This window comes from Notolepis coatsorum (assembly GCF_963971535.1).
Source record: "Notolepis coatsorum genome assembly, chromosome: 3".
Taxonomy (NCBI): Eukaryota; Metazoa; Chordata; class Actinopteri; order Aulopiformes; family Paralepididae; genus Notolepis; species Notolepis coatsorum.
In genome coordinates, this window is record NC_140167.1 from 178,060,345 (window position 1) to 178,083,761 (window position 23,417).

General features: G+C 47.0%; 1 protein-coding gene across 1 annotated transcript in view; it reads left to right on the forward strand.

The window, feature by feature from the left end:
- Positions 1–23,417, forward strand: part of itgb5 (integrin, beta 5) — a 115,296-nt gene that overhangs the window by 42,641 nt on the left and 49,238 nt on the right. The window contains exons 10-11 of the mRNA XM_084309993.1: positions 8,296–8,470; positions 10,462–10,716. Of these exons, the coding sequence (XP_084166119.1) occupies positions 8,296–8,470; positions 10,462–10,716 (430 nt within the window). The remainder of the gene's footprint in view (positions 1–8,295; positions 8,471–10,461; positions 10,717–23,417) is intronic.

Sequence of the window (23,417 nt, forward strand, 5' to 3'; positions counted from 1 at the left end):
CGGCATACGTCACTCACTGTCGTGCCGAAATGTGTTTGTTTTGGCAAATTCTTCTGCTCTGTGCGACAATAAATAAATGAATGATGATATGTAATTTAAAACCAAAACTAAGGCCTCAGTATGAGTTTAAGACGTGAACATGGTCATGTTTGTTGAATAAAAAAAATAATCTTCTGAAAATCATATGATCTGCCCCCGATCACGTGATCGGATCGGGACATCCCTACTCCTAACTCTAACTCTCAAGCCACCTAACTCTAACCCCTCAATCCTCCTAAACCTCAAGTCTCCTCTCATGCTACTCTGTTCTATTCTCCCACAATATCATTATTTATATCTCAGATATTTCGATTGTGTGATATAATTTGCCTTTTCCTTGTAGTTAAAAATCGTGTAGTATATGATGGAAATACATGTACTTCCTCTCTTTTATTGTATGTATGTATTATATGTATGTAGGGCCATATTTCAGTGTGGCCTCACAGCCTTCTCTCTGCGTACCAGGACGTTCCCCAGGTGTGAATGACTCAGCCCAAGGGAGCAGTAAGGATGTAATCCTACACTGTGGGGTGTATATCTGCAGTAAGACTTACTGTGCTGTGGGAGAGAGGGAGGGAGAGAGAGAGGAACAGAGAGAGGAAGGGAGAGAGGAAGGGAGAGGAAGGGAGATAGAGAGATTAAAGAAAGCTAGTTGTGACTTGGCAGTTTGGGGTGAACGCTGTGTGACCTTTGAACCCTCTTTAGAGTGGAGACTGGAGTTCCTGTTTTGTTGAAATCAAAAACAGCAGTGGGTGAGGAGGGGTGGGGGCTGGGTCGCCTCCGTCCCCGCTGTTACCAGAGAAGCAGTGCTGGCATAATGAACATAACCACCCTGACTGAGGTTCATTCCAGGACACAAGTGTTGTAGCAGATATTCCAACTGTAGCTCTGTCCCTTTCATTTTTCTTTCTTCCTGTCTTGAACTCCATTGTAACCGGGTATCTGCGGGGTATTAAAAAGTACATAATTCTCAATTTAAGGCCTTAAAAGGTATTAAAAAGTCTTAAATTTCATTTGCACAGGTATACAATTTTTTTGGGGGGGGGGCGGCAGCCCGGCTTTCAGGAGTAGAAATAATATGAAATGGTGCATTTATATAGCGCTTTTATCCACATGTTCCTCACATTCACGCACCGACAGCGGAGGCAATCACGGGAGCAATTAGGGGTTAAGTGTCTTGCTCAAGGACACTTCGGAACGCTGCCCGGGAGTAGCGGGAATCGAACCGGGAACCTTCACATTACCAGACGACTGCTCTACTTCCTGAGCCACTGTGAACTGTTTTTGTATTCAAGTTTTTGCAAGACTACCGGGAGAGTTAGTTTGCTATTATGGTTGTGAAATTGGTAGAAAATTTGGCTTTAAGTGGTATTAAAAAGTCTTACATTTAACTTGTTGATTGCAGATACTCTGTGTAAGTTGTATAATTTAGATATTTTCTTTTTTTTGTATTTTCTTTTTTTATTATTTTTTAAACAAACACATAAACAAACATGACAACACACGATTAGATATACAAGCATTGTAAAACAGTGTACATCAGTTAACTCACCGTTTGGATAAATGTCTTATACAAGATATACCCCTAATACCTGCTATCTATTCCCCTACACACATATGCTCTTGCTCGCACCCCCCGCCCTGGACCCCCCAATGGATAATCCATCCATTATCCTTCGCTCCTAACCAGACACTACCATTAAATGCTAGCTTTTATTCTCTCCACCACTTCTAACCACATTGTCAATTTGGATTCATTGAGACTCAAAATTCTTGCTGTAGATATTTCTAGATAAATCACATCGAGATATGTAAGAATCCAGACCTTTCGGCACATTTTTTCCGGTTGAAACCATCGTGATGCTATCAGTTTTTTAGCCACTGTAATACCAGATAAAACCAATCTCTTTTGCTGTATAGGTACTGCATATTCAAAAACATCATTCAGCAGTAATATAGAGGGGTGTACAGGTATATTCAGAATTAAGAGATTTGATAATTGCTGGGTCACTTCTTCCCAGAATATCTTAACTGGTGGGCAGTCCCAATACATGTGCATAAATGTCCCCTCGTCCCTATTTGTACATAATGGTTGTGGTTGTGGTTGTGGCCCCCAAGGCACTGCTCGGGAAGGTTGGAGATCTCCTCCTCCACGTTGACGGCTGTTCCATCTCCCCGTCTCTCGAAGTCCGTAACCTGGGCGTCACCCTTGACTCCACACTTTCATTTCACTCCCACATCAAATCTGTCACCAAGTCTGCCTTCTACCACCTCAGGAACATCTCCCGTCTCCGACCCTCACTCTCAGACTCTGTGGCGGAGACCCTGATCCACTCATTTGTCACCTCCCGGTTGGACTATTGTAACGGAGTCCTGTTCGGGGTACCCAGCAAAGCCCTGGACAGGCTCCAGTATGTCCAGAACTCAGCTGCCAGGGTTCTCACTCACACCAAGCCCTGGCAGCACATCACCCCCACCCTCATCCATCTCCACTGGCTTCCAGTCAGGTTCCGCATCACCTTCAAACTCCTGCTCCTCACCTACAAATCCCTCCATGCCCTCGCCCCCCGGTACCTGTCTGATCTCCTCCACCAGTACACTCCCTCCCGGAACCTACGATCCTCTGATCTAGGTCTCCTCTCCATCCCTCGCACCAGGTTACGGACTTTTGGGGACAGAGCCTTCAGCGTGGCGTCCCCTACCCTCTGGAACTCTCTCCCCCCCGAAATCCGCAACGCCCCAACCCTGGACACCTTCAAATCCGCTCTAAAAACACACCTCTTCACCAAGGCTTTCCCCATCAGTTAGTTTTAGATTAAATTAGGTCCATTATCCCCTACTTTCCCTCATCCCCTCTTCCCCCTCCCCCCCTACTTTCCTTGCCCTATTTTTTGTCCTGATTGTAAAGCGACCTTGGGTTCTATGAAAGGCGCTATATAAATTTGATTTATTATTATTATTATTATTATAAGGAGCATTTGGAGTCTTGTTTAAGATTTAGATATTTTCTATACCTTTTTTTGTCGGGACAAAGCTTCCTTTTCTGTTCTGAAAGCAGGAAGGGCCTCTGTCACCGCCCCCCCACAGTTATCTTGGCAGATACCGTTCATTCCAGAGGGAATATTTGTGCTCTCTCGCGCGCACTTCCAACCCTGAATCAATCGGGAGTGAAATACGGTTATGGGCATCAGTCCAAGTCTCAGGGTTCTGTGGTTCTCCCAGTGCTCTCTGTAGGTCTTGCTATGTGAATGGATGGTCTGATGAACGTAGCATTGGAACCAGACGCTGGTTATTATCAGAGATGGACTTGGGGTCAGAGCATCAGGGGGCTGTGGTGAACAGGCCAGGACACAGTGAATGGCTTTTACTGGCATCTCTAATTTCTTCTCAAGCCACTATATGTGGACATTAGCTGTGCTTTTCTTTAACCCTTTCACTGCCGGGGGGCAGGTGGCGCACGGAGATTACGTTTGTCACCAACACCGGGAGACACTAGGATTCGCCTGTTCGAATCCAGCTCCCGGCGTTGCTATCAGCTTGGCTGTCCTCTCACGCTGATACAATTGGCTGTATCAGGGGGTGGGAAGCGGAAGGGTGGGTCCTGGGCGTTGTGGACAGCGACCCCTACAGTTCGGTCGGGGCGCCTGCTCAGCGAGGGTTGGATCTGAGGAGAGATAGTGTGGCCTCCCACACGCTACACTCTCCCCGGTGAGAACCTGCGCGGCCAGGTTGGCCTGCCCCAGGCTGCACATGCGTCGGAGGAAAGCATGTGACAGTCTCCGGTCTCCCGGACCAACAGTAGGGGAAAGTACGCAACAACCAGGAAGGGTGGGATGGGAGAAAAATCGGGGAAAAGGAGGGGAAGAAAGATAATAAAAAAAAATAAAATAAAAAAAAAACTCACTGCCACACGACAGAAGGTTAACCCTTTACTATCACACAACCGACGGTCGCCGCATAGTAAAGGGTTAACCTTCTGTCGTGTGGCAGTGAAAGGGTTAACCGGCTGCCGTGTGGCAGTGAAAGGGTTAACATTCAGTGTATTGTCGCAGTGAAAGGGTTAACCGTTTTGGTAGTGCGGCAGTGAAAGGGTTAAAAGGTTCTGTAAGTGGTATTTTTTGGTCAGTAACAGGTCTCCCAGTCCCTCCACTCTGCAGTAAACGCAAAATAAATGTATCCTGTTCCCACTGTATCCAATCAAGAGAGAGAGAGAGAGGGAGCTCCACACTACAAAAGTGGTCTGACAATAAAAAAATAACTAAAATGAGTTTTAAGCAAATAAAATAATCTGCCAGTGCAGCAAGCAAATTTGGCTTGGAAAGATTTCTTGAAATAAGTGAAACAAATCAAGGGTTCTCTCTCCTGGATTGGATAAAGTGGGAACGGGATACCAGAACATTTATTTTCTGTTTACTGTAGATTGGAGGGACTGGGAGACTCATGTTACTGACCAAACACTCTATATCAGTGATTGCTGTCGTAATGTAGAGCTATTTAACACTTATTTGAACAAAAACGTTTAACTTGTGAGTAGCTCGTTTGGAGATGGGGCTCTGATGAATGCGGAGCGGTCTCATTCAAAGTGTTTTCAGTGAGAGTTTGCGGAGTTGTTTGTGAATGATAAATTGATTGGCAGAAGACTAGTGTTTTTCCCATGGCTGTTACTTGGGCCTGTGTCCAACATGCTAGCAGCATTTAGCCCGTCGGAATGCATTCTCCGCTTTTGTCTCGCACAGACAAAAGGTCAGTTGACATAGTATCGTTGCACATCTTAATCGCTTTGAATCTTGTACGGCTAAAATCCCCTCCAGTAGTCCCCCTTCTTCCACACTGGCCTCAATGGAGATTTTGTATTTAGCACAGGATCCATTGAAAGTGCTAGCAAGGGGCTACTTTGTACACGATACCACGCGGTGAACCCCAGCCTTCAGGAATTCCTTTCCTAAACCCCCCGCGTCTCCTCCTTTGCTCCTTCATTTATCTGATAGAATGTAAGGATGGGGACGGGGGTGGAGTACGTAGGGGGTTACGGAGGCAGAATAATGCCTGTGAATGAGGGAGCCATCTTGAGAGCGTGGGTGATGGGGGGGGGGGGGGGGGGGCGGCTGTTTTCCTCTCCTTCTTTTGTGCCCTGGCAGGGAGTAATGTGGTGGTGGGGGGGGGGGGGGGGGCTTGGCACCCACAACGCCCCCCCCCCCCCCCCCCCACCACCATCTGTATAGAGGACATGGCACAGACTGAGGCCCGGGTGTCAGTCGCTGTGTCTGTGGGCTTGCCACCGGGCCTGATGCTGCATCTCAATGACCTCACACAAAAGTAGGGAGATGTTTTAATTTTTTTTAAACCACTAGCCATGAAAGAAAGGAGAAACGAGTGGCGTAAGAGAAATGCGAGTCTGGTCCAAGAGTATTAAGTTAAGCCAGTATCCCTCTCACTCCCACACGCCAAATGCGACTACTGAATTGGCTTGGTGCATATAAAGGGAGTTATGCCTAAAGCTCACGTACTACGTATCTCTTTGCCAAAATAAACTTGAGGGCATTCTTTTTTAATTATGTTATGCACTTTTCATGATCTTCTAGTTACTTGTCAGGCGGGTCATACAAATGGCATCATCAGAGTTCTTTCTCCATGGCAACAATAATATTCTGTCATTAGGAAAAGTCCCCCTTTTGGGTCGTGAGAATCTGGTGAGCTTTGAGGAAGTGTTTGGTAAAGGAGATAGGAGCAGTGTTGGAGAGCTGCTGACCATGGTGAATGTACAGTGATGCCAAGGAAGGTAGTCAATCACTTGTAGCGGCAATGCTAATTTATTAAATTACCAAACTATAATTTGATAAATTATATTCCTGCATCGCAGCTACGAGTGTGTGACTGCCTTCCTTCATGCCAGAAGGCCTCTGGTAGAAACTAATCCTACTGTCAAAGAAGCATGTGTGTTTGAGTGTGTGTGTGTGTGTGTGTTTGTGTCTGTGCATTTGTGTGTATGCATATGTGTGTTTGTGTCTGTGTTTGTACATATGTGTGTTTGTGTGTGTGCATATGTGTGTAAACAATATAATTAACTCAATATAAAAATATGAGAAAGATAAACAGTGTAAACAAAGGTGCAGATGAGGGTCTGTATGCCCTGTGTGTGCATGTTTCTGTTTTTGCACTCAGTATGTTTGTGTCTGTGCATATATGTGTGTGTGTGTGTGTGTTCATATGCGTGTTTGTATGTGTGTTTGTGTGTGTGTTCGTATGCATGTGTGTTTGTGTGTGCTTTCCTTTCTCTCGCACCATAAATCACTGCTGTAGAAGCGTCTGCCTCCTTTCACTGCAGCCTCTTGATTCCCAGCATTTCCGTCCTCTTGATTGTATTACGTTACACCCTGAGCCGGGCAGCCAACTCTGTGATGAGGAACTCTCTCATTGAGTTGAGCTGAGGTGCTTCTCTCCCCTCCTGCCCTACATTCTCCTCTACTCCCGCTCTCTTGCAGCTAAGTGCTGTTGGTTCCTTCCTCTCCCATCTCCGTTACTCCACAGCCTCATAGCTGTCATAACAAGCCACATGATTGGGCAGACTGCCCTCCCCGTGACTCACATGTCACGTACATCCAATTATGTCTCTCGTTAGCTCATTACGTTTCCCGCACTGTAGTGGCCGAGTTTGGCGGACAGGACAAGATAGGCCCTCTTTCACTTACATGTTAGGAGGGTTTTTCATCTATCCTGACTTAGGTTGTGTCATATGACTATGAGTAAGCGTATACACAAGCTGCAGTATACACAAGGTACCGTAACTGGCATGATACACGTCATACGTTGAGTCAGACACACTTAGTGGTCAAACATTCCTAATATAGTTCTCGAGTTCATATAGTTCACATTCATATGGGTTCACTGGTGCTTTTGTGCACAGCTGCTCTCTTGCACAGATAGCAATGCAATAATGCAATATCTTCCTTTGCTGAAGAGGAAATTATCGCAGACTCTCACCGCCGGACACCGAAGGTTCAGTGACCTCCCCCCTGCGTGTTTCCCTCTCTCTTTTCTTCAAAGACGGAGGGGAAGATGAGATGGACGATAACAACACTCAAGTCTGGAAGCGGGGAGCTGCATTATATGCCAGAGTGATGCTCCCCTCCCCTGACGCTCCAGATCCATGCACACAGGGCCCGGCCAACGTCAACAGGAGCGGCAGTGGCTGTGAGGACAGGGTGTTTTGTTTGGGTTCCAGTCCAAATGCCTGTCTTTCCGTGAGCTTCAGAAGTTCTGCTGGAAGCTTCAAAGCACTGCGTGTCGCCTCCCTGGGTTCCTGACCCATCGGTGGGAACACGGAACCGTGATGGATGAGATACTGGAGTCTCCCCAGACCCCTTGACCTCCAGTCAATTATCTCTACCGCTGTTTCCTTCCCAACTATTCCTGCGACTTCCTGTAGTGACGTATATTGTTACATAAAATGGACACATTTCCCCCCCACCCCCTCGTATATTTTGTGGTGAGTCCTAAAAGCGCAATGCCCGAGGGAATTGGCTTTTATAGTAGGTGTCGAACCTAAACGGATTTACAGCAGTGACCGTGAAAAGTCTCACCGACAAGACGTGGTGAGGGAGTGAAACCACTAACTACAGCGTTGAGCTCTACTTGGGAGAGGCGGTGTTGAGGATGGTTACTGTGGTAGTTAAGAGGATAACACCAGTAGGACCCAGATCGTGTTGGAACAGGCCGAAACAGGGGAGGGCGGACAGAGTTTCTCCTCTCGAAGACTTCCATCCTCAGAGCAATCAAATGGGTGTCTGTTCCATGTCATCCCCTTCAGCTGTCTGTGATTCATCTACGGTCAGAGCCACAGGGACTGTGCGTTGTAGACTTTCCTTTCGCGTGAGATAAGGCCACATGTGTAAACATAACAGCGGAGTGTCACGAACAGTTCAGAGTCGCAGCGCGGGCCCTATAGGAATACTTGTGTGGTAGCCGCAATGTAAAGCCAGATGCTTGGATTGGCCTCGATCGTTTAGACTGGTGAAAACAAAAGATGATTATATGGGGTTTCTCCTTCTGAGGCTTTGCAGACTCTCCTACTGTCTGTCCATCTCATAAATCAGTAAAACTTAGTCTGACATTTTGTGCTCAACAGTTATCCCTATTCATACGATACCATTTCCATATCCCAACACTTTCAACCCCCCTCCTGTATGAATACTGACTTGTCTCTCCATTGACTTGTCTGTCCTTTGCCTTGTCTGTCCTCTGTCTCGTGTCCTCCAGGTGTCTTTCAACGTGAGCGTAGAGGCGCGGAGCTGCCCTCCCCGTGGCACCGACCAAACCTTCACCATCAAGCCTGTGGGCTTCAAGGACCGCCTGGAGGTGGCTGTAGACTACCACTGTGACTGTGGCTGCACCAGGAAGACGCAGGCCAACAGCACCGTGTGCAGCTCCACAGGTACCAGTCTGACTAACCTTCGTACTGTCCGGCAGCGTGGCTACATGAGTAGAGCTTCGGACTCATGATCAGAAGATCACTGGTTCGAGCCCCAGTCAAGGCAGTTGTCGGAAAGTGGTGGTGTTGTTGTCCAGCAGGGGGCACTCTGTCCTCTGGACTTGTCAGTAACAATGCCCCTGTTACTGTGATAGGGACGCGTGTATCACTTCCGCAACAGATTTAGTTGGATTTCGGTTTCCGGGTTCGCCTGATTGGCCGCGACGGCCACGTGACACGCCGTGGCACGCCCCCGCGGCAGCGGCAGAGGCGGCAGCGCGCTGCTGTGTTGACGCTCGCGGCGGAGTGGACTTGACCGCGAGGCTGGAGTTCACTTCCCCTTTTCACATCGGTGCAGTCATCAGTCATCTAATAATATCGTGCCACGCTGCTGTGCAGTCATCAGTCATCTAATAATATCGTGCCACGCTGCTGTGCAGTCATCAGTCATCTAATAATATTGGCGTGTCCCTTTTGTCAAGAATCGTACACCTTACTGTAAATTGTACCTCATCCCGCGTCTGCTTTGCACTATAGCGTATTGTATATTAGTACATTGCATAGTATATTGTATATTGTATGGTAACAGTCTCTGGAGCGCGCCAGTAAGAAGCATTTGCACTGCAACTCGTACACCTTACTGTAAATTGTACCTCATCCCATTGCTGCGTTGCACTATAGCGTATTGTATATTGCTACATTGCATAGTATATTGTATATTGTATGGTACAGTAACAGTCTCTGGAGCGCAACAGTAAGAAGCATTTGCACTGCAACTCGTACACCTTACTGTAAATTGTACCTCATCCCATTGCTGCGTTGCACTATAGCGTATTGTATATTGCTACATTGCATTGTATATTGTATGGTAACTCAGTTACTTCTATTCTGCATCGAACATTGTACATATGTCTCTATACTATTTTATTTCATACTTATCTTGTCTAGCACAGTCTCTAACAGTAACGGTAAGAAGCATTTTCGATAAAAGTATTCTGTACTTCTGTATGACAACAATGTATGCCTTTCAAATGTTAAATGATAAATGATTAAATGATACACAGCAGCGCGTCTGCACTCAGAAGATGGCGCGACAATATTGCTCTGGCGTTGAAGTGGGAAAGCGGCAGTGAAACACAGCCTTGCCGCTGCCGCGGGGGCGTGCCACGGCGTGTCACGTGGCCGTCGCGGCCAATCAGGCGAACCCCGGAAACCGAAATCCAACTAAATCCGTTGCGGAAGTGATACACGCGATAGGGACACCGTACAGCTGCGAGTGCCGTCCTTCGGATGAGACGCTAAACCGAGGTTCTGACTGAATTCGGTCGTTAAAGAACCCAGGGCAGGGCGCCTATCACAAAGAGTAGGGGGTTCCCCCGACGTTCCGGGCCAAATGACCAATCGGGTCTCTGGCATCAAGGCCACCTAATCATCCCTCCCCCTTAATTGGCTGATATCAATCCCTGTCTCCTGAGCCGTTCAGCCATTGTGTAGTGTGATGTGTGCCTGGTGCCAGTGTATGGCAGCCATTGAGCCTGAGTAGCCCAAGGTTGGGTGCTACCAGTGGTGGTGAAGGAGGCAATTTCCACCCTACATTGTGGGGAGCGCTTTGAGTCTCTAGAAAAGTGCTATATAAATGTAATGCTCATTCATTCACTGTCTTTTACTATCATGCATTTTGCCAATAAATAATCTTCCTTGCCTATATTACTACCTACTATGCTAATATGTCTTTACTGCTATGCACTCAAGACTGTAGTACCAAAGGTTGAAAGAGTTGTACCCTTCCTGCTGATTTGTTGTACAGAACTACAGAAGTCGCTTTGGATACAGAAGTCGCTTTGGATAAAAGCTTTTTTTTTTTTTTTTTTTTATATATGTACCAATCAATCACCTCCTCGGTTGAATTAACTCTATCTCCACCCCCCCCCCCCCCCCCCCCACCCCCCTGATAGGCACTTACTCCTGTGGGACGTGTCGCTGTGAGCCAGGGTACCTGGGCGCCCGCTGTGAGTGCCAGGAGGGTGAGGCAGGCAGCTTGCACCTCAGTGCCTGCCGGGAGGCAGAGGGCAAGCAGATCTGCAGCGGCAGAGGGGAGTGTAGTTGCAACCAGTGCCTGTGCTACGAATCAGAGTTTGGGAAGATCTACGGCAGCTTTTGTGAATGTGACGACTTTTCCTGCGCTCGACACAAGGGCATCCTCTGTTCAGGTAAGAATATCAACAGTAGTTTACCCTCATAGAAACATCCTCGGCTCAGGTCAGAATATCAACAGTAGTTTTACCCTCATAGAAACATCCTCTGCTCAGGTCAGAATACCAACAGTAGTATATTCTCATAGAAACATCCTCTGCTCAGGTCAGAATACCAACAGTAGTATATTCTCATAGAAACATCCTCTGCTCAGGTCAGAATACCAACAGTAGTATATTCTCATAGAAACATCCTCTGCTCAGGTCAGAATACCAACAGTAGTATATTCTCATAGAAACATCCTCTGCTCTGGTCCGAATATCAACAGTAGTTTACCCTCATAGAGAGGAGATTGGCCACACAGCTGCTTCATACAATTAAAACCAACGCATTTCAGCAACATGCCTTTTACAGTTTCTTCCAGTTCATGCACCTCGGTTGAAGGTGATAATGACAACAACAACAACAGACTATCCACCATAGAAATGTTTGTCTTTGTTTGAGATGTGTCTTTGATGTCCGCAGTGGATGCAGCGAGTTAGAGCTGATCCTAGAGCTGATCCTAGGGCTGACCCAGCATAGCATCGTAGTCTTTAATCATAATGACTAAATAGCTGCTTGTAATCAGTGAGGCGGTAGTGTGCTGCAATTGAGTCATCGCCACAGCACTCTGATACTCGAGGTTAACATGGGAACATACAGCATGTTTGGGATGTTGCAATAAGGAGCATATCAATCTTTCAGGTCTGAGGTTATGCGCGTTATAATCATATATTCGCAGTGTTGACACACTTTACCCACACCTGTCCTGGGTGTGTCTTTGTAGTTTTCTTGAAACTGTTTTTATCCTCTGAGTAAGCTGAAATTATCACCTTGTGGGGCTGTTGGCTCACTTCCTATAGAGAGGTTGAAATGAGAAGCTGCGGTGGGTAAGTCTGCCGTTTCCATGGTGTGTGACTGACCGCTTTAGGACCTGAGACCGCAGGAGTGTTCATTGTAACCTAATGAGGGTTTGGGGTGAATGTCCAGCATGAGGGAAACAACAGAGAATGTGTGTTGTGAAAATGGAAAATATGCAGCATTGAGAATGCTGGCTCTAAACCCCTCTAACATCCCACACATACACTTTATATTCTCCATATTCTTGGCAATAACTAGCATCAACGTGTCCTGCCAATGAAAGACGCACCCTCAAACCACAAATCCCATTCTTCTCCCATCTAGAAAAGTCCCTGCTTCAGTCCGCCGGGCCAGGATCGCTCTGACCGACGCTTGGTGTGACGAGCAGGCAGGTTGGCTCGGCGGAGCAGCCCAGCCAATACTAAACAGCCGGACCCATTGGGTTCCCAGAACATTGGGTCCAAGTCTCTGTGCGTTCTGGGTCGAGATCCACTGGCTGGAGGGAGGCCCGCTGGCTCGCCCCCAAGCCCAACGGCTGTTCCTCTGAAAACCCACAGAGAGGGCTTTGTAGCGGCGGGGCCAGCTTCAGTGGGCTCCCTCGACACAATGCCGGGTTTCTATTTATCTATACCCCGCTAGAACTGCTGGGTTTCGTTAAGTCAGCAGCACCGCCGGACACACCGGACGGACCGATAAACAAGCGGCTGTTTGTCTTTCTGCTTGTTATCCATAAGCGGTCATTAAATGTTGTACGCTCCGCAGCCCCTCTCTCTCAGCACGCCCGGCCCGGTGTTGTGGAGGCAATAATGAGTCTCTAATGAAGGCGGAGGGCCCGCCTCCTCCGTCCTCCCTTCTCTCACATCTTCCGATCACTTGGCTAATTGTAATGGAGTAGCTAGTATAAGCAATGTCGTAAAATCAATTCAGTGCACGGGTCTCTAAAAAAACCTGCAGGGTTTTGTTAGGAAACATCTTGCCTCGAGCCCCCTAGCCTTGTTAAAATGTCTTGTAAACAGCACTATGCGCCATCTGGATCGGCCGCGCTCCGCTGAGAGCTGCTCGTTTTGTTTTGCGTCTTTGGAAACACGGCTGGAGTCGCTGCGTTCGAGAATGATAAAAAGCGCTGAAGGCCAAGTAGGTTTTTATTAAAGAGGAAATCAGCTGGCCCCATCTTCTGCAGTGTTTTCCTTTTTCTCTCGGCTCAGGGGATGGTAAGTCGGCCCGTAGGTTCTCAGTACGGGGTCTGGAAGTAGTTCCCAGAGCTGCTTTTTCTACTTCAGCTTCACCCTCCTCAGTTTGGCAGAACGTTATCAGCCTGTGTATCTGAACGCTCGCTTGGGAAGAACTCATCTGTGGCTGAGGGCAGGTAGATATCTGAAATAGGCCTTACGTGTCTCATGTATTTTTGGTGAGACCGGTTTCTGTTGACACTTCGATTAGTACCATGAATGACCTCGGGTGTTCGCCAGCAGGCTGGTCTTCAGCAGAGCTCTTCTTCGGCGGGAAATGATACGAGAAACATAAATGGGTGGTTTTATTTCCATAACATTACTACCGTCTGTAACTCAACACTGAACACATTCTTCGCTATCGGTATCGGTGAGATTCAATAATGTTATTATGTGTACCGACACTGAGTTCAGGTTCATTTTGACTTCATTGTGGCATTTCTTTGATGGCCAGGGAACTGCAGCATTACTGAAGAAGGATGCAGCTCCTCTTCAATGAGACCCTTCTATGTACTCCTTACGCACAGTGTGATTGGATTACTATGTCCATGTGCCAAAAAGGAAGGCATGGACAACTACAAGGTGATTGGGTCCTGCTTGGCCAATAAAAGACAGCTGGATAGGAGCATGCCAGGGCCCCACTATAAACTGCTGCACGGTGGTCAGACTTGGCTACTTTTAGCCAAATCTCTCTTTACTGCAGCTTTTTAAGGATACTTTTAGCCAAAACTCTTTTTACTGCAGTTTTGTAAGGATACTTTGTGCTACACAACAATTGGCCACCCTCAGAAACCTCTTGTATTTAAGTGAAATGTTTCCCTATTTGTGTTTTATCAGACATGTCATTCATATTGAGATAGATTGACACTTCATCAGATATCATTGCGCCATGTTAGGTATGTATTTTAGAGCTGTCCTGTTTTGTCACAGTGTTGTCTTTTGTCCTCTAGTGTCCTCCTTCCGTCGCGCTGGGCAGCCCAGAGTCTCTGATGTCTTTAGCAGCTGTGCTCCAGTTTGACTAGGCCTTGTCCAGAGTTGAATATGAGGACACAGCGAAGGGAGACGGGCCACACTCCTCCACACCCAGTTGTGGCTCGCGTCTGCTGGCTGGCTAGCTGCAGCGTGGTGCGGTGACATAAACTAATGGCCCGCCAAAACCTCTGAAATATACAGCCAGCCGCCCCCTCTCTGGACCAAGGGCTGGGCCGCAAGCAGACCTGCTGTCTGAAGACTCGGAACCACTCGAGACCCAGAACCAGCTTGGATCAGATAGAACTTGAGTTTCCTGAAAAATAGCCCAAAAAGAATGGTAGGCAGCGATTCATTTTTTTTTTTTAATCTTTTCCCCCTCCTTTTTCCTCCGATTTTTCTCCCATCCCAATGTTACCCCCCACAGTCGCTCTGGGAGAGTGGAGGCTATCACGTGCTTCCTCCGACACACGTCTAGCCAATCAACCGCTTCTTTTCACCTGGCAGCGCGGACTCTCACTGAGAGGGTGTAACGTGTGGAAGGATCACACTACCCCCCTTAGATCCTATCCGCGCTTAGCAGGAACTGTAGGAGTCGCTGTTTACAATGACCCGGACCCACCCCGCCAGCTTTCCCACCCTCTAATACAGCCAATTGTATTAGTGTGAAAGGCCAGCCAAGCTGGTGACAACGGCGGAGCTGTGAGCTGGATTCGAACAGGCGAATCCAGCGTCTCTGGCGTTTGGTGACGAACGCAATCTCCGCTACGCCACCTGACCGCCCTTCATCCACCTTTATCAAATTAGTTTTGTGATGATCAACACTGATAAGATTCTCTGCTCTAGCTTGAGTAAACTCGCTGCTCTTATCTCTCACAGCTCTTTACAATATACATACGGGTCAATGAATGGAGGCGATACGGTAGTGGCTGCTAGTATCATGGTGGTGGAGGGGTAGGAGAGGACGGGTGGGGGAGGAGGGGCAGGGGAGGAGGGGTAGGAGAGGAGGGGCAGGAGAGGAGGGGTAGGGGAGGAAGAGCAGGGGAGGAGGGGTTGTGGCTCTGTGTGCAGTTTCTACTGTAATCATGCGGGTCATGGTTGATTTTTGTGTGGAGTTCCAGGTCACCTGTAGTATTCAACCTGCTCTGATCATTAGACACATTGCATCTAGAGTAACATGATCTGCTCTGCTATTGGAGGCAAAACTGTGCAGGCTGACATCAGTGCAGACGCCCTGGAATGCCACCAAGCAAGGGTGAGGTAGTGAGAGAGAGGATTAATTCCGAGTACAGACTCGTATAGGGTATCAAAATCTGATACTTTTTCACTTCCCTGACGGAAGTGACCCATATTTAACCATCATCCTCAATAAACGGTAATATTCCAAAACAGTCCTGCAAAGTGAAATGTCAAAATATTGACATAATGATAAACATTACAGTACATCTGTCGGGAAACATTTGAATCACAGAATGTGAACTGACGACGTGCAGGCTGACGTCAGCGCGCCGCAGACGCCCTGGAACGCCACCAAAGTGTGAGAGAGTCTTGAGAGGGTTCTGATCCTCCCTGTAGCGGCACGCAGCCCCTGGTCTCTGCTGCGAGAGTCCTGACTCCAGTCCTGACCAGGGTTCACAGCCATTAATCAGCCTATAAAGTTAGCAGGCCTGACGGGCCAGAGAACAGGGGAGGGGGGTGTCTGTGCCCTCTGACTAGCGGCCAGTGTGTGAGAGAGAGAGATAGAGTGACTGACTGTCTGTCTCAGTGTGTCCTAGGGTAGCTATCTTATCCCCCACTATCTGCAAGGCCGTCCCTGCAGTTCCTGTTGTTCTGTGTGGGGATCCGGCTCCGTCTGTCTGCGTAGCCCAGAGGCCTGCGTGAGCGGAGATGCTCTCAGGAAAACAGACAGGACAAATGAATGAAGCGAGGACAGACTAGTATAATATGGACACTGTTTGGCTTTGTGTGATGAGGCTACAGTAGGGTCCATTTCAAACTGTGTGTGTGTGTGTGTGTGTGTGTGTGTGTGTGTGTGTGTGTGTGTGTGTGTGTGTGTGTGTGTGTGTGTGTGTGTGTGTGTGTGTGTGTGTGTGTGTGTGTGTGTGTGTGTGTGTGTGTGTGTGTGTGTGTGTGTGTGTGTGTGTGTGTGTGTGTGTGTGTGTGTGTGTGTGTGTGTGTGTGTGTGTGTGTGTGTGTGTGTGTGTGTGTGTGTGTGTGTGTGAGAGATAGAGCTACGCAAGAAAATAAACGTCTAAAATAAAATCTAAATGTCTTGTTTGATTACAGTATACTATAGTCATAATTGTATACTGTATAATATTAGTATTTTTGTTTTAAGTTCAAGTTTACTTGATTTGCCATGTTCAGTAGACTGAATTGGAATTATAATGTACAAAGCTTAAAAACAGCACACAGTTTCTAGCACAAATGACACAGATGTGACGTGTTTTTTGAACATTGTCCACTTAAAAAAATAAAAGTACTATATTGATAAAAAACGGAATCCCTGATGGTACGCCTTTTTAACCCTTTCACTGCCGCACTACCAAACGGTTAACCCTTTCACTGCGACAATACACAGAAGGGTAACCCTTTACTATCACACAACCGACGGTCGCCGTGGCAGTGAAAGGGTTAAACACTGTGAGCCTCCAACTCCAGCCCTGTGATGTGCATATATCAGCACACATACCGCTATGTTTGTCTGTGTCCAATACGCCCCCCCCCCCCCCCCCCCCCCCCCCACTAGCATAACCCAGTCAGGACATGCAGGGATAAGTGCTGTGCTCTGTATCGCCTGCTCTTTACAAGGCCATAGTAAATATCTCTACTTTGTGCTCCCGCTGCCCCTCTGACAACATGCACATCCCCACAGCCAACCCTGCAGCTGGTTCTGAGTAATGATCTAAAGGTCCACCAGCTCCAGAAATAGCGTGTCTTTATTTTTCCAGACCTGCACGTTTTCCTGCAAACCATCTTTTACCCTATAAATACTGTAAAGCTGCTGCCTCAAAGTGCTTTGTGTGTGTTTGTGGGTGAGGGGTGGGGGGGGGGGGGGGGGGGGGGGGGGGGGGGGCGGTTGTGTGTGTGTGTGCATTGAGCGAGTAAATGGGAACATGTGTTTTTATTAATGTGTCTGGCGTGAGTTCTATGTCTTTGTGATGTGATTATTATATTCTATTGAAAATGCCCTCGGCTGAGCGACCGCAAGATTACTTCGCACATAAGATATGACATTGTCAGATGATGGGAGATCACTGTCTTAATTGTGATGTTTTTCAGTTTGACAGATGTTTGAGCGCTGCTTCAGAATAGTATTGCTGTACTTCCTACAGACTATTATTCCCTCTGATGGTGCTGCACAGTATAGGGGGATTAGTAGAGAAGTTCACAGCCAGAGCATTGGACAAGTTGAAACAGAGGTAATACCTAAAGTGTCACATTCACCTTTGGGGGGGGGGGGGGGGATATGTAGCTCTCCTGCAAACCTCTTCCTGTTTGTGTCTTCCTCTGCTTTCAGATTCTATAGTGAAATTGAAATGCCTCTTAAATTTCATAGTGAAATTAAAAAAATACTCTCAAATGTAGGGTTGGGTACTGTTCACATTTGAAGCGATAACGGTAACTGTAATAACAAATTTTTTTATTTATTGTCATTTATTGTTATAACACACCACAATAAATTGCATGATCATGTATTCTGTTTTTAAATATCAACATTATCTGGCCATCCTCAGTAAATATGATCAAACTCTCTCAAAGACTTCCAAAGACGAGACAGGATAGTAATATATATATATATATTTGTGGAAAAGGCTCCCTCTTGTGTAGTATATTACACTCTTATACTAAACATTTAAAGGTACCCACATTTGGTACCGATTGATTGATCTAGCATGAATCGGTACTCGGTAGTTCAGTCGGTAGTCGGTACCCTTAATAGCACCAAGTTCTGTACCCAAGCCTACTCAAATAACTTTCAAATTGTATAGTTCTATTTAAAATAGGCTGCTTTCGAAGTCGTTAGTGGAAGTGGGGCACAATGGAACTAATGAAGTAGTAGAAACCGTGAGAGATCTAAAATACAGCCTGGCCATAATCAAGCTGCTGTTTCCAATTGGAACAGTATGGGAGCTATCCTCCACCACAGTGTGCAGTTCATAAATGCGCTTTTGGCTCAGTTGCTGTGGTGTAGATTGGGATTTTATTTGTCGTCAATTGGAACATGCAGCGATTAGCGAGGCTGTTCTAGATTAACGCCGGGCAGACGGCCACACATGCACTCTGGGGTCCGTCTAGTACTTTAAACAAAAGAATAAGATATGCTTGCGGTTGTGGAAGTGGTCCTTCTTTTCGTCTCTCGCCGCCGCTCGCATTCCACCAGCTGAGGTATTTCACTCGATTATCAATTTGTGGAAAGATTGGATTGATAGAAGTAGGTCTCGGGTATCCCTTAGCCATAGCGAATAACCGTACGTACTTTTAAATGCATAGTGCGGTGGGTTTTTATTCATTTGAAGGTTTAATGTGTCTTGACGAGGCAGAAGCTAGCTACCTGAGTACCTGGGTTCATGTTCGGAGCCTGCCCTAGACCCTGAGGTAAAGCCTACAAAGGATTATTATTATTATTATTTTTTTTTTTAGACTTGACTGAACCTGACCTTCACAGACAAAAGCCTTCAGATCTCTCTCAGGCTGGTATTATTTTCTTCTCGGCTCTCAACCGTGAGATAAAATACTGCAGACTGATACAAGATTCCACCCCACTGCCTGGTATGGTGTGATTAAGTACCTTATAGACCTCCAGCTGCTGCTTGGCTCCTGAGTGTCTCTATCTTTTGGTCTGTCTGTCTGTCTGTCTGTCTGTCTGTCTGTCTGTCTGTCTGTCTGTCTGTCTGTCTGTCTGTCTGTCTGTCTGTCTGTCTGTCTGTCTGTCTGTCTGTCTGTCTGTCTGTCTGTCTGTCTGTCTGTCTGTCTGTCTGTCTGTCTGTCTGTCTGTCTGTCTGTCTGTCTGTCTGTCTGTCTGTCTGTCTGTCTGTCTGTCTGTCTGTCTGTCTGTCTGTCTGTCTGTCTGTCTGTCTGTCTGTCTGTCTGTCTGTCTGTCTGTCTGTCTGTCTGTCTGTCTGTCTGTCTGTCTGTCTGTCTGTCTGTCTGTCTGTCTGTCTGTCTGTCTGTCTGTCTGTCTGTCTGTCTGTCTGTCTGTCTGTCTGTCTGTCTGTCTGTCTGTCTGTCTGTCTGTCTGTCTGTCTGTCTGTCTGTCTGTCTGTCTGTCTGTCTGTCTGTCTGTCTGTCTGTCTGTCTGTCTGTCTGTCTGTCTGTCTGTCTGTCTGTCTGTCTGTCTGTCTGTCTGTCTGTCTGTCTGTCTGTCTGTCTGTCTGTCTGTCTGTCTGTCTGTCTGTCTGTCTGTCTGTCTGTCTGTCTGTCTGTCTGTCTGTCTGTCTGTCTGTCTGTCTGTCTGTCTGTCTGTCTGTCTGTCTGTCTGTCTGTCTGTCTGTCTGTCTGTCTGTCTGTCTGTCTGTCTGTCTGTCTGTCTGTCTGTCTGTCTGTCTGTCTGTCTGTCTGTCTGTCTGTCTGTCTGTCTGTCTGTCTGTCTGTCTGTCTGTCTGTCTGTCTGTCTGTCTGTCTGTCTGTCTGTCTGTCTGTCTGTCTGTCTGTCTGTCTGTCTGTCTGTCTGTCTGTCTGTCTGTCTGTCTGTCTGTCTGTCTGTCTGTCTGTCTGTCTGTCTGTCTGTCTGTCTGTCTTGTCTGTCCTTTTTCTTTCTCTCTTCTTAAGTACCTTACAGACCTCAAGCTGCTGCTTTTGTTCTCTCTCTCTCCCTCTCTCTCATATTCTGACTATAACTCTCACTGTACCATCTGGATGTACTTTATATAAGTGACACTCTAGGACTCGCGTGCTGGTCTCGGCTATAAAAGAGTTTGACATCTGAACTACTGAAACGTGACACAGAAGGCAGTCTCGCCGTAACCGGCTTTGTAGCCCATTGTGCCGCAGAAAAGATGATTGTGACGTATTCCTGCCGGAGGGCACCTCTACACATTAAACACACCGGGACCACAGGCTCGAACCACAGGCACGGACCACTTCCAGGGGAGGAAATTAGGCCACTTTACTGGCCAAATGCTAGTATTTTTTACGTTTGGCTGGTAAAAAAAAATCAGATACCCGCCAGTTGGCTGGTAAGCCAAAAAGTTAGTTTCCTCCCCTGCTGGCGAGTATACAAAAAAATAAAACATTCTGCAATCACTGCACTGGAAAACGGTGCGCGTCTTCTGAGTGTTCGCTTTAGTTGACAGTGCCACGAGAGCACTGCACAAGACCACCCGCGGACATATAATGTTTAATAAACGTTTGCGCAGTACTGGCCAACCCGCGGACATATAATAATAAAAGTCCCGCGGTACTAGGCTAGCCATCAGGAGCACTCGCAAACAGATAACGTTAAACACAGCAGAAGATGGAAAACAGACAGACTGACCAACGGGGAACTGCATCCAACCCTAGTACAACCCTCGAGTATAAGTTACTAAGGACACATTTAAATCAGAGGTGTAATGTTAGTCTACTGGAACTGTATACAGTGGTTAGCTTCTAGTTAGCGTTTTAGCTATAGCTGCTTGCTAGCTAACGTTAGCCCCGTGTGCTCAAAGCAGCCAGCTAGGTGTATCTGTTATGACTATAATGTTTCCAAAAAAGCACCAGACTACGACGTAAGGTTAGACATTTAATTTCATGCTCAAAAGCCCCTGGCTTGCACATCGCAGTCACGAAAGGGGCTAGCTCAACCAGTGCACTGTGCACAACAGCACACCAACCCAACTGACGTTACCACAACACTTGACGGTACTTCACAGCACTGTTGTAAGACCACCATGCTGTCTTAAAGGCACAGTGTGCCTACCCAGATGCATACACAACATTGACGCGGCTTGACATACAAAGAAGTAATTATCACAATTAGCGTTTTTTTTGTCTGGTAAAAAATCTGTTTGGCTGGTAAAAAAAATCAGATACTCGCCAGTTGGCTGGTAAGCCAAAAAGTTAGTTTCCTCCCCTGAGGTCCACTTCCATGTCACGCCATTCATCCGAGGCCAGTGCCCCCCGCCAGGGGCGAAACCATGTAGCGGTTTATAGGAATCCATCCATATGCCATTTCGACTCCTTTAACGTTAGCTCTTTGTTGTTGCATGTGTTTGGTACATTTGGCTGCAATGGACGTTTTTTATTAATTTTGGAATTGATTTTACATCGTCTATCTGATCGGGCTTCATGCGCAACTACGGCCTCCGGGGTTCGGCATGAAACCTGACCGGGGTAATTACCGTAGCCAGATTATTCATTGATACTTATCGGGGATTTGTGTCAGCATTTGTGTGTGGTGGGTGCCAAGTTAGAATTCAACCCCCCACTGCCAGGTTTCCTAAGCATTATGCATCGGAGGAAAGTGATCAGCTTACTGTAACCGGCGATAAGTGCTCCGGTGTTTGCTTTTCATTTTGTGGGCTCAGCGTCTGTTTGGAGGACTTATTGTGAAGTCTGAAAGGCTTATGGCTTGCGGGTGGTTCTTCAGCTTCAGCAGTCCCAGAGGTCACTGGTCCCGACCCCGAATCTAGACCCACGAAACATAACGGTTAACAGTAATGACTTTAATGGGATGAGAGAAAAAAAACTAAAAATTAAAGGTGCTACAGCTGTGTAAATGTTGCTCTCTTACTGTTGGGGTGCGTGGTGTGCGGAGCCTGAACTGTAAGTTCAGAGAGCTTCTGACTGTCTCTAGCTGAGTCGGCTCCAGAGAGGGTCAACATCTCTGCTAATGCTGTCTGTAAGAAAGAGTTTAATACCGGCAATGCTGAATACGTCTCGTCTGTCACACTCTCCTGGGTCTTCCTGTGACACCTGCTCTCTACTTCTGATCTGTGTAAAGGTACAATAAGACCATTTACATGCACATTAATATTCTTGTTTTTATAATGACTATAATATCTGTTTATATCCAGACTATTACAGAAACCTGAACATGATCGCTGAGATATTCAAATATCGGCAGATATCTGAGACATGTAGCCTAAACACCTCATCCATGTTTACACACACTCTGTGTAAGTTCTCTTGCCATTATATTATTAATATTGTTTATCTTCAGTTTACTCATATTTGGGGATAATCAGGATTATGAAGATGCAATGTGCACCTTGGATATTGGGCTGGGTAGTATCTGGAAGTGTGTGTGTGTCTACTACTCCTAGTGTAACGGAGGTACCGCGAGTATATCCACAGTCACGATGGACTTCAAGTGTTGTGAAGTGACTGTGGACGTTAGCAGTACTACAAGTTAAACCCACTCCCCCTTAAAAAATGCATACAGACACGTTACCAAGAAGTGAATTCACCTCTTGGTATAGTGTTCTGCGATGTTGCCCGCGGCGCGGGAGACCGGGGTTCGAGACTCGCTCAGGGCAATCCCTTAACAGGGGTCGAACTGAAACACAACGCAGATGGCAATACGAGACTGGCTACAGTGGTGCTGATAGACCCGCATGCCCTGGGTGGAGTGAGTTTAGGGGGGTGAGTGTAACGGAGGTACCGCGAGTATATCCACAGTCACGATGGACTTCAAGTGTTGTGAAGTGACTGTGGACGTTAGCGGTACTACAAGTTAAACTCACTCCCCCTTGAAAAAGACATACAGACACGTTACCAAGAAGTGAATTCACCTCGTCACCCTCTCGGTGGAGAGTGTTTCAAAATGTAAGTTTCTGGGCGTGACAATGTCTGATGACCTGTCCTGGGGGGTCAGCATTGCCTCTGCTGTGGGCAAAGCACAGCAGCGCCTTTTCTATCTCAGGAAGCTTAAATGGGCTAAACTCCCACAGGGACTGATGGCCAACTTCTACCACTGCGCAGTAGAGAGTGTACTCACGTACGGACTACTGGTGTGGTTTTCTAGCTGCACCAGGGCAGAGAAGGAGGCCCTCCACAGAGTGGTCAAGGCTGCGAGGAGGATCACTGGAGCTAGCCTCCCAGATATCTCCACAGTCTTTACCTCCCGCTGCCTACAGCGTATAAATAACATCTTACAAGACCAGTACCACCCAGCACACCATCTCTTTCAACTGCTGCCCTCTGGTCGAAGGTATAGATCCATCCAGTCTGGAACCAGCAGACTGACCAACAGCCTCTATCCACGGGCTGTCAGGCTGCTCAACGACCAACATCAACTTGCCCCCCCCGCATCCCAACCCTCCCCGCACCCAACCCCTGGTGACATAACTCCCACTTCCACATTACGACAATAACTGTGAACCGGACTTGCATTGCTGCACTATACACTATTTCATCCTTTGCAAGTCAACGCCCCCCCCCCCCCCCCCCCCCCCCTCCTTCCATTAACTCACTGGACTGTCACTGAAATATTTATATTTATAAATTTATTTGCACTAGCACTAAATGCACTTGGGACAATGATGGTATGTTATATATCGAGGACATTGGGACATTGATACTTTATTACTATATTACTATTATTATTGACATTATTTTGCACATGCTATGCTATATCTTATGTTTGTATGCCAGTGGTGATGTTCCTAACAAATTTTCGTTGTACCAACAATGACAAA